The sequence below is a fragment of the Eulemur rufifrons genome, chromosome 2 (assembly GCF_041146395.1).
Source record: "Eulemur rufifrons isolate Redbay chromosome 2, OSU_ERuf_1, whole genome shotgun sequence".
NCBI lineage: Eukaryota > Metazoa > Chordata > Mammalia > Primates > Lemuridae > Eulemur > Eulemur rufifrons.
The window spans coordinates 106,349,413-106,361,558 of NC_090984.1; the positions used below are offsets into that span (position 1 = coordinate 106,349,413).

General features: G+C 33.4%; 1 protein-coding gene across 1 annotated transcript in view; it reads right to left on the reverse strand.

The window, feature by feature from the left end:
• The window catches only part of CEP128 (centrosomal protein 128), a 340,191-nt gene that overhangs the window by 260,593 nt on the left and 67,452 nt on the right, over window positions 1-12,146 (reverse strand). The window contains exons 10-12 of the mRNA XM_069465188.1: window positions 5,283-5,369; window positions 3,119-3,193; window positions 1,409-1,541 (exon numbers count right to left, since the gene is read on the reverse strand). Of these exons, the coding sequence (XP_069321289.1) occupies window positions 1,409-1,541; window positions 3,119-3,193; window positions 5,283-5,369 (295 nt within the window). The remainder of the gene's footprint in view (window positions 1-1,408; window positions 1,542-3,118; window positions 3,194-5,282; window positions 5,370-12,146) is intronic.

A 12,146-nucleotide genomic window follows, 5' to 3' on the forward strand; every position in this document is an offset into this window, starting at 1 on the left:
GCCCACTTCCCCTTTGACCTTCTCCACCATGATACGATGCAGCACAAAAGGTGAGCAGATGTTGACGTCATGCTTCTTATATACTCTGCATAATTATCAGCTAAATAAACCTCTTTTCTTTATAAATTTCCTGGCTTCAGGTACTCCTTTATAGCAACAAAAAAAAATGGACTAAGACAATATATTAGGATACCTTTGTCAAAATTTTTTTCATCCATTGAAGATTCTCTGGCAATGTGTTAATTCTAGCTTAGGGAACATACTGAATTATGTTTGGAAAGCCTGGGGAAATATTTATCTTCCTTGAATTTAATAGTATACCAAATGCTTACAAGAGCTTCTCCAATAATTTGGGCATTTGAGTAGGAAGCCTCATTATTGAAATAATATATAAACCGAGCAATCTGGACTCACCTATTAGAAACCATTACAAAATCTCAATATTACCATTTTTGTTAAACCTGAACTGACGTCCAGAGTAACTGATTTCCACAATTTAAATTAACAACTCCACTGAGAAGACAGTCCAACATTTTTCAAACACAAAGTATTCCTAATCCACATAAGAAAAAGCCATGAGGTGGCTCATGCCTATAATCCTAGCACTCTGGGAGGCCGAGGCGGGTGGATCGCTTGAGGTCAGGAGTTCGAGACCAGCCTGAGCAAGAGTGAGACCCCGTCTCTACTAAAAATAGAAAGAAATTATCTGGCCAACTAAAAATATATATAGAAAAAATTAGCTGGGCATGGTGGCGCATGCCTGTAGTCCCAGCTACTCAGGAGGCTGAGGCAGTAGGATCGCTTAAGCCCAGGAGTTTGAGGTTGCTGTGAGCTAGGCTGATGCCATGGCACTCACTCTAGCCTGGGCAACAGAGGGAGACTCTGTCAAAAAAAAAAAAAGAAAGAAAGAAAGAAAGAGCGAGCGAGCGAGCCAGTAATATGACTTATGACCATTTCCAGAATGTGACTGGCTTTTGTCACCAATCTCCAGGTAACAAAAAAGATAGGGTCTTAATTGTAATTTTTCATATATTGAACACCGAGGCAAGGGAAAGTGAAAAATAGAGGGGCATTTACAATTTAAATTCAAAGTATACACACAGACACATACACATACATTTAGCTATGGGAACAGGAGGATGGAAAAACTTGCCCAATACTGCTTTTGCAGGCTCAAGAAAACCCTATGGATAAGCAGGTCTGACAACCAAAGTGGGTTTAGAAATCAAGCAGAGAAGACAGTAAAATTGGATACTAAATTATGATCAACTTGTCAGAATACTTCGTAATAGATCATGAAATAGGATGACATGAGCATAACATAAGGAATGCAATTCTAAGAATGAAAAGTATTTTCTAAGAAAGCCCAAAAAAGAAAACCCCACACATTTACAAGTCAGAATTATACCTCTCCTAAACCTCCAGTCAACTCCTTGTTCATCCTCATGGTTAGACTGTTGCTTGGAAATCTGAGATACTTGATGCTGTAAACTCTTTCGATCGCCTTCTGCTTTGGTAAGTTGTGTACGCAGTTCTTCTACCTAAGCACATAGGGTCAAAAAGCAAACTTTTATCAGTTTTAAAGATCAGGAAAAAAGTTGAACTTACAGGTTATTATAAATTATTTCCCTGGGGAAAAAAATTTATTTCTAATGGGCTACTGTAAACACAAGTTGAAACCAAGTTAATTCCCTTGTTATGCCAAGCATAGTGGAACAGTTTCCTGTTCCATTTCTTTACTCCTCCCACAAAGAATGAATGTCTGTTCCTTCTCTGTGTCCACTGTGACAAAAAATTTGGCCACATTTTTTAAATCCCTTACTCTGTCCTCAATCCACTACTATTAACCCAAACCACCTCCAAGTAAGTACTGTATGTTTTTCTGGTTTTCTATGTTGCAACTATTTTCTTTCATGTGAACATGGTCTATTGCTTGTTAAATTCAACTGAAATGATCATAATTCAGCATATTTTGATATCAAAGTAGTGCTTAAAATAAATAAGCAATAAATACTGTTGAATAAACTATAAACTCTTTGAAGTCAAGAACCATTTCATTCATCTTTATATTTCCAGAGTACCAATTTACCTAGCACAGAGCAGGTACTTCCCTAATGACCATTAAACAAGTTAGCAGTAGCAAAAGATTCAGCTTAAATCACAATGACCACCTGAACAAAGAAATCTCTTGCTTCAAAAACTGAAATTAGAGATTATAAATTAGAGTTCCAAAAATATTGCACTGGAATTGGAAACAAACATACACTTCCAAAAAAGAAAGTCTAAACTCTGCCAAAATTAATTCCATGTGACCACTGGCTGTAGAACAAAGTCAGTGAACATTTTTAAAGGTTTTGTAAAACAGGTGCTATGGTGTATTTTCAGCACCAATTGTCAAAATGTAATACTCTTTCTGAACATCTATAATACCTGACATCTTTGCCTACCTAGCATATTATGTAGGTGAGTTATGTAACACACACCTCAAAACAGAATTAGTTTGTATTAAACAAGGCAGAGAGGCAGTTAGAAATCCATATGCCCTTATCCAATGTATGTAAGATGGTTTTTTAAAGTTACTGAACTTTAAATATCAGAAGCTCCAAACTCCCATTATCGGCAAATGGACTGCAAAATGTTATGCTTAAAAATTAAGCCTTATCTTTGGTTAAAAGAGGCCAGGTTGCATCTTGAAAACATGAATTAAAAACAATGATGTATTCAAAGTAACTTGAACATGCAAAGGTATGTTTTATATATTTTACTTCCTCTTTTATTCTCCAATGCCTCCTTGAATAAAATTAAGCTTCTGGGAAAATTTTATCTTGCACATCCAGTCTTACTTTTACACTGTTCATGCTAAAACAGATAAGTAGTAAGTTGTGGCAGCAATCAGCAAGATACACTGTCACAGTGGGAACTTCAGCCGCTGACTTGTGCTAGCTTTCTCTGAAAGTCCTGAAAGGATTCATCTTTTGCTTACGTGTGCTAATGTACATTCCTTAGGAAAAAATTTTCCTAGACCTAATTTTTTTTTCCTTTTCACAAAGACATTTAGAGGAAAAGACTCAATCCTGATTTAATGTAAAAGCATATTATCATAGCTTTATAGACTTACCTGAAGCAAAAGTGTTTCTCTGCTGCCTTCTGATTCATTTAATAACCTTCGAGATAGCTCCAATTCTTGTTCAAGCTAGAGTTTCAAAAGAGAAGAAAAATGTCCAATGGAGCAGAAGATAACTAAATTATTATACGTACGGTTTAAGAGGAGAAAAGTGGAAAACCTTTCAGAAGATATTTACAGCTAATATGAAAGAATAAATATCTCACTATAAACATATCAATATTTCCATTAAAATAATGTTAATTACATAACATAAAGTGCATTAGGCCTGCCTCAGGAGGTCTGGCATCTAGAGTTTCATCTCAACTGTGATCCAGTCCAAGTGTCCCCTCCCTAGGCCTCCATTGTGTCATCTCCCATATAAGGATTTTATATTAGACAGTCTCTGAGATACCTTCCAGTTCTAAATCATTTTCATCTAAGTTCTAAAGCAATTTTTTAAAAAACAAACAACACGTAGTGTCAAATATACTAAATTAGAATAAAAACTGCAAGGAGGACCCAATGATTCAAAGTACATTTCATCTAATTGATTTTTTAAACTCTGAATATATCTACTATTCATAAGATATTGCTTAAATTATTAAATTTCTAAATTCAGAGCAAGACATTTAAAATTTCCTTAATACTACCATTAGATAAATATCATAAAAAATGTGGCCAGTTAGGTGACTAAATACCCAACAAAGTCTGAATATGCATAGTTGATTTCAAGTTGAAAATATAAAGACACAAGTTTTTTAAAAATTGAGAATTTACATGTGCTGGACTTGTTTGCATTTTGTAACAGTAAGATTGTTTTCTAAAATCACAAATTTATATTAAGATGTTTTTAAGTGCTTAGGTTTATAATATTTATTCCAAATTATCATTTCATTTGAACAAATTGCTATCTATATATTAGTCCTATAAAAATTACACATGGGGTAGTTATGCCTATCAAACAGCACAAGAGAGCCTTGTGGTAATGGAACAGTTTTGTATCCTGACTGTGGTAGTGTAACATGAATCTACATGATACAAATGAATATACACTCAATACACAAATGAGTGCACATAAAGCTGTGAAATGTACATATGCTCTGTAGATGTACCGATGCCAATATCTTGGTTTTGATATTGAATGGCAATTATGCAAACTGTTACCCTGAGGGGAAACTGGGTGCAAGGGACCTCTCTGTGCATTTTGTTTTGCAATGTCCTGTGAATCTACCATTTATTTCAAAATAAATTTTCAAGCCAGTCATATAATTTTTTTAAATCATACATGTGTCTCATAAAATAAATGTCATATTTTTAAAAAGTAAAGTGTATGTGGGATCACAGAAGCCACACAAAATATTGTCTGACCTGTCTGACCTGTTCTCTCATCTCTATGAAGAAACAAAGAGGGAAGAAATCACACTTCAGCCAAAATGGCTTAGAAATCAACCAAAGGCCACACTGGTCATAATCCCTGTGTAACATCAGGGGTCTCAACTCCCAAAGGGCAAATTTGATGGCGTGACATATCTTGCTTACCATAAAGACAGCATAGAAGCATTATTGAATGTTACATAGGTTGGTGAAATAAAATAAAGGAGGTAATGGTAGGTAGAAAAAAGTGATACCAAGTAAAGAACAGGGAAAATTTTTACTGCGTTCATTACATTGGGATCATCCTTAAATGTACTCATTTGCAAATTAAGGAGAGTTGTTTGGACCCTGAATTCCTTTCTTACTATAATGTGCTAGGTCCTTTGTGTTCACAGACACGAATATATGTCAAAGGTCCTAATATTTAATGAGAATGGGAGAGGTTTTCAGAACTCTATAATGAAAATGAATGTAGCCAAAATATTGTCTTCAAATGACAGGTCTTTCCTAATCCTTCAAACAAAGTCAAGTCCTTTAAATGTTCCCCAGCAAGGAAAAGTAAAGTTTAATTTGCTTCTCAAAAAGGAGAGAGGCCATAGATGAAAAGGTAGAAGATGACCTGTATATCTACTTCCAAAATCAAGCAGCAGAGAGTGGCAGAGCCGTTAACCAAGGAACTCCCAATCAAAAGATAAAGGTTTCAGTGTTCTAAATGATCTTAGATACACATTTCAAGGCACTCAACAAATATCACGGACCCCAAACCACATTACTCTCTGAAAGACAACTTTTAAAATCTTACTTGATTCTTCTCAGTTTCAGTTTGTCTTAGCTTATTTTTTATTGCTCCCTCATTTTCATCTGCTTTAGCTTCTTGTTTCTTCAGAGCCTAGAATGAAAAAGGTGAAAAAATAATGTATTATTCCAAAATATGTATAAAACTGAAAGTCACCACTAGGATTTACTATTTATTTATTAAGGCTGAGGAGAATATGGTTACGAGTTGCATAAAACCTATAAATAAATTACAACCTGCTTATTCACTGAAACCTTCAGTGAGGATAAAATAAAAACAACTTACTAATCTTCCTAATTTTCATTTAGTTTCATTTTTTCCCCATCTTTGGGAATTTTTTACATATTTAGAGAGTCTAGACAGCAAACAGTTTTCTTAAAGTTTTCTTAAAAACAAATAAAGCTTACTACTTGCTCAAATAATAGTATTTAAGAGCTATATGAGCTACTCGACTATTTAGACATACTACCAAAAATTAGCTAACTAGGTTTTCAAATTTTTTAAAAATATTATCAACAAAATAGAAATACACTTGTTACATCATTATTACATACATGACATTTTATCACAACACATAACTGGCTCTTGAAACCATATTTCATGTAGAAATTCTTTTCTACAGTTTCCCTTAATAAAATGGAAAAAAGAACTTTAAGAAAATACAAATATCAAAAGTTAACCGCAAAAGTGTTTGTTTGGGTTTGTTTCTATGTTCATACAAAATTGAACTTAAGGAAAAAAATTATACTTGGAGCAATCTTTCATAACACCTGAAATGCATTCCATTTGTTTAAAAATTTTGAGAATTTTAGCATTTTGACTTAGCAAGTTGTCTATATAAAGGCCATACAAATTGAAAAAAACCAGGCTGCCAGAAGTCTTTTCCAAAAAGTTCAATAGAAAAAAAAAATTCGCAGGCAAACAGAAAAATATGTTAAAAACTGCTTTGATGAAAGTATACTCAACTATAAGCAATTTATTAACTTACACATTCAACAAATATTTTCTAAATGCACTTAGTATGTGTCAGACACTGTCCTAGGGGCCAGTAATATATATGTATATAAAATAAGCAGGGCCCCCTACCCATGAGATTACAGCCCCCTCTGCCATGGTTCTTATTCTCACTAGTAAAACAGTGATTGAGTAAAAAGGCAGAGAAGCATCATCCAAATGAAAAATAATTTTGATTTGAGTAAAATAACACTTTTATAGTATAAATATATTACATATATTAAACATGTACATTTAATCCTCATGATAATTCCATGAGTTATTATTAAGCCGATTTTACTAAGGCAGAAATTGGGGCACAAGGAATTGAATAACTTGCACAAGATCACCTAGCTTGTGACAGACACAGGATGTAGATTTTGGCTGCCTGCCTCTTAACCACTGAGTGGCACTGCCTCTCCATATCGAAATAATACTACCAACGTTATCGGGTGGTGATGAACACTAAATAGATTGATACTTGTAAAGCACATATAGCATAACATTGCATAACAAGTGTGCAATAGACAGCTATTATTATTATTATAGAATTACTGGTATTGATAAAGTGTTAAAAATCATAATGCCTTTCAGGTAGTTACAAAATGATTTTCATATCTGATATTTGCTACTTATCGTAGGGTAAGTGGAATTTGTAATAATATTTAATTCTGTATGCATAATCTACTCAATTTTAGCAGGTAGGATGTGTTTGTACATTTTTCCTGAACAAAATTATCCTAGAAATTTGAAAATGACTGTTGGCATCTCTATTTTTTCCATGCTTCCTCAGTCTCTCCCCATCCAATGACCATGTGTATGTGTGTGTGTGAGAGAGAGGAATTATGAAGAAAAAGATATGAAGAAGCTGTTGCTACATTTTTTAATTCATTTTATAAAATTTTGAACTGTCTTATTCTATAACATCATCATTCCAACCTAGCTTGATTTGTTTTTTAATGAGTTAAACTTAATCAAGTATCTTTCAATACTTTTCTTTTGTTTTTAACTCAATCTAGCATATGATTCAATACATCTTTATTGGTCTAAAAACCAGCCTAAGCTTTTCCATAAAGGCATGATTAGAAGGAAGACTTCTTCATGCAGTTGACAAGTTCGTCAAATGATAGTCAGCCTCCACTTCTGGATTCAAACTCCTGAGCAGAAGCCACTCCACGTGAGTATTCAGTGAAGGTTCACCCAAGCCAGGTGAGGTCAGTTGAGGGCACAACATGGAAAGGAGGACAGAAGGGGTAAACAACTTCAAATAAGAAAGGCTTGTCCCAAATGCAAGAGCCATTCCAAAGCTGAGTTCAAAATCTAATTCGGAAGACTCTGCAACTGTCAACCAGTAATTGCTAAGATTAAATGATTCTTCCAATGTGATTTTGTGTATCTCTTCTTATTTCAGATTGTTTCCTCCTCTGTCCTCTGCTTGCTGATGTAAAAAAAGTAGTCACCTGCTGAGCTTTTAAAACTTGACAACCTCATGCTACAAATCTTGAGTTTAACTTACTTAAGAATTTGAACCCCAAAAAGTCTCCAGAGGAGAAATTTTCCCAGTTTGCTAACTGGAATTAATCCATTTTGACCCTTTCCCATGATTTCCAAAAGTTAAATTTTAAAAACCTGCAACATTTCACATTCAAAAGTGAGAAAGATATGTTAGCATTTCCCAAGAGTTCACTATGTTTTAATTTATATATATACACATACTTATTTGTACTTATGTAAATAGACACCTCAGAATCACTCAAAATTTTATTTCAGTCAAAATAGCCTTCATTTACAAAGAAGCATACAATTCTAAATAGTAATACAAAAGCTTCCAGGTCACTATGGTGTAAGTTTCAGAAGGCCAAAGACCTCATCTGTCATAATCATATTTTATTTCTAAGATAGTACTGGGCACATATCAGGTAGTAAACTAATCCTATTGAATGTACAAATGAATATGCCTTTATAATCTCTGACGAACAATTTCACTTTGCAATTGGTGAACTATGTCCTTCATATACTAGCAGGCTTTCTAGATTTCTCATCTCTCTTAATCGCTGCATTCTTTCAAGCACCAAGTTGTCTGTCTTGAAAAACTGTTATCACAGTATAGTGATGTTGAAAAATAAACATTTTTGTGTTTAAATCAAAGAGGTCAAACCTTTTCCTGTGTTCGTAACTCATCATTTTAGTTTTTTCTGCAGTAAAACAATATCTCCTGAGTGGGTTCTAAATCTTTGTCTTTTGAAACAATTTGAAGTTTACAGAAGAGTTATCAAGATATGACTAGCTCTGAGTTCCATACCATATTTATTAGAAGAGTCTCACTAAGCCCAGCCCACACTCAAGGGGAGAGGAATTAAACTCTACCTCCCAAAGAAGAATATCAAAGAATATGTTGAAATATGTTAAAAACCACCAAACTAATTAACACATATTTGAGGAGATACTTTGAGGCTATGTAAGTGTAGTTTCACCCACTGATTTTAGCTCCGAGCCAGACCCATAGTTCACTATAGCAGCTATTTGGTCTTTCTTGGCCTAAAAATGTTTCCTCCTTCAGATCTTATAGTTTAATGCAACCCAGATTCTTAGTAAGTTGATTCACAGGCCAGTGCTTGCCAGTAAGTAGAATGCTGAACCTCTTTACATGAGCCTTGAAATAATCTACTTATACTGAAAGCATCAGTGAGTGATCGAGATTAATTTATATGAGACTATTTAGGCGGATGGAATACTCTCCTCAAATCTCCAGCAAACACATCTGTTCTCTTAATTCTCCTGGGCTACTCCACCAATCAGGAATTCTTCTTCTTCCCTGTTTGCCTACATCTTGTCCAGCCTCATTGTTGGGTTTCTTTGCAGCTTCTGGACCTTCCCCACAGGCTTCTATACCTCCCTCTCTGAGTTATGCAGAGCAATTTGCCTCTATCACAGTTCTTAATTTGGAACATATAAACATAAAACCACACTTAACAACCCTACTTCTCCAGCCCTGTAAATAAAGCACTCATCAGTTACCAGGATCCATTCCCCTTAAAGGGCAGTGTGGAAAATAATTATCGTCATTCTCACAGTAAGAGATGTTTAATCTTCATTCTCTTAATTGGTATAAATGTTAAAAATTTTACGTGGTGTTAAAAGCAAGCAAAACTTTAATTATCCAAATTGTATTTTCTAATACACAGAATTATACCCTATAAAAACATAATTCCTCTGAAAGTCAACTATTTTCTTAAAAATCCACATTTCCATATATAAGGAGCTGGACTCTCTTGGATACTTAGAAATTCGCTAAAATAAATTTGTATTACTGCTTTCTTCCTCAGTTTTCATCTTCAACACTTGATCATTTATAATATGACTTTTACAAAATAATATACTTTTTTATTATAACCATGATTGCTGCCTGAAACTTTAATACTCCCCTTTTTATATTTCTTCTTTGACTCTATAAGAATATGTAAGTCTTAGAAAATTTAGTCAATGAGAACTTAAATTCTATTGTTTTCAGTAGAGGAGCAAAAGTGAGGTATTGAGGAACATCCAAAGCAAATTAGTACATTTCCACTTTATCATCTAGAAATGCCATTGAGTTTGAACCCTATATCTGCTTTCTATATAACATGAGTCAATAAACAAGAAAACACAGATGCAATATTCTAGCCTAGAATATTAAACTGATTTTTCTACATTATCTAGTTTAAAATGAAAGACAAAGAAGGAAAATCTAACTTTTAAGACCTACTAAATATATATTGATGCACTTTAAACTTCTGAAAACACAGATAATACACAAGAGAAACATTTTAAAAATTAAATGAACCAAAATTACAAGCCACTTCTTTAAAACTTAATAATAAACCTTAATTCATTTACTATCTTTTTTAAGGGTATAAGTCTGCACTGGATTCCTTTTCCATTTGACTTAGATCAAGCAACTTAGAATTATATTAAAACCGACTCAGTAAAAGCAGTTATAAAAGGAGAAAAAAAAAAATCACATGCCAATGAATTTCTATTACTATGTTATTTTGCCCTTTAAAGCTTGTTTTTTTCTTAAGAGCAGTTTAGCTATAAAGCTATCATGTGCCCTGCTCCAGGATTTAGACTGTCTCTTACACATTTAAGTTCACAGCAACAACACTGAGCCTTAATAGAGGGTCTCTGGGGCACATTTAAATCTTTAATAATAACAATTTCTCTTTTTTTCCTTAAGTATGCCAATTCCCATTAAAAAGACTAACATATTGAGTACAGTATTACTTCAATTCATTAGAGATAGATGATTCTAAACTCTCACAGTTACGTATAATCAAAAAAAATGCAGCCTGTCCTTTTAGAGAAGAATAGAAAGGGTAAAAAAAAATGTTCCTAGACCTCTCATTTAACCACAAAAATCCCTACAACTTTGACAACAGACATGTTTATCAAGAGGCTCTAACAGATAACACACTCAAAGATGTAGAACAAATAAGGGATTAAAGGCCCTTTGTCTACTTTAAATGGACCAGCAAGCTTGGTTAAGAACCATGGCACTGGAATGAAATAAAGATCACATGTTAACTCCCACACAGGCCAGTGAAATTTCCAGGGAGAAATTATGAACATAAGTCATCCCAACTGAACCTAATCACGCAGCAGTGCTACAATTGCATGCCTTTTGGTCACAAGAGCAAGAACATGTAGATGATTTCACTGGTAAATCAACAAGACTATAGAAAAACAAATCTGCGCTCATATCAAACAGTAGGTTGGTATCATTATACTTGAAGATACACAGTATCAAGTCAGATTTTTTTTCCAGTAAAAATAAAGAAGAAGTTCTATCACTGAAAATATTTGAACATTAGAAAATAGTTGCTCTTACAATATTTTTATAATTAAATTCCTCATGTAGGTATAAAAATCAGTGAACAGATATTTTAAGATTCACAGAATATAATGAGATTTTGATCCAAATTAAGGCAGATGAACTATAAATTGAAGTTACAAGTTGTTTACATTTATGCACATTAAAAATTTTAAATAGCTTTAAGGACATTTGTTATACTTCAAATCAAGTAAAAACTTTATTAAGTACTCGGTATGTATAAAACACTATGATGGAAACTCTAATTAGAATTTTTTTTAAAAAATGGAAATCTTGTGTTTATCTTCAAAATTCTCTTTGGAAACCTAAACATGGTTCTAAAGCCATCAAACATCAATAGAATAATATATATGTTGAAAAAGAATATTTATGTATAATACAGCAGGATTTTGTTAGAACTGGTACTACTCACTTAAATTAACATAGATTTTATTTCTGTCAAGTTCAAATTTCTTTTTAATTTTTATAGATGCATAATAGTTGTATATATTTATACGGTATATGTAATGTTTTGATACCGGCATACAATGTGTATTAACCAAATCAGGGTAAGCGGTGTATCTTCCCACAGGCATTTATCATTTCTTTGAGTTAGGAACATCCCAACTTCACTCTTTTAGTTATTTTAAATTATATCCTAACTTATCATTGATTATAGTCATTTTGTTGTGCTATCAAATATAATTCACTCTATCTAACTTTCTAACTATATTTTTGTACTCATTAACCATCCTCACTTTATCCCTGCTCCCCAGTACCCTTCCTAGTCTCTGGTAATTCTAGTCTCTGTCTCCATGAGATCAATTGTTTTAATATTTAGTTTCCACATATGAGTGAGAACATGTGAGTTTCTAAATTCTGTTTTTTCTCAAATCAAGTAAGAGATTCCTCCCCCATGAGAACTAGCTAAAGTCATGGAAAATTTTAGCCTTTAAGTTCATCCAGTTGGGGATTATCTGTGCCAACAAAAACCAAAAAAAAAAAAAATTAAGTTTCTTTTCTAGGCA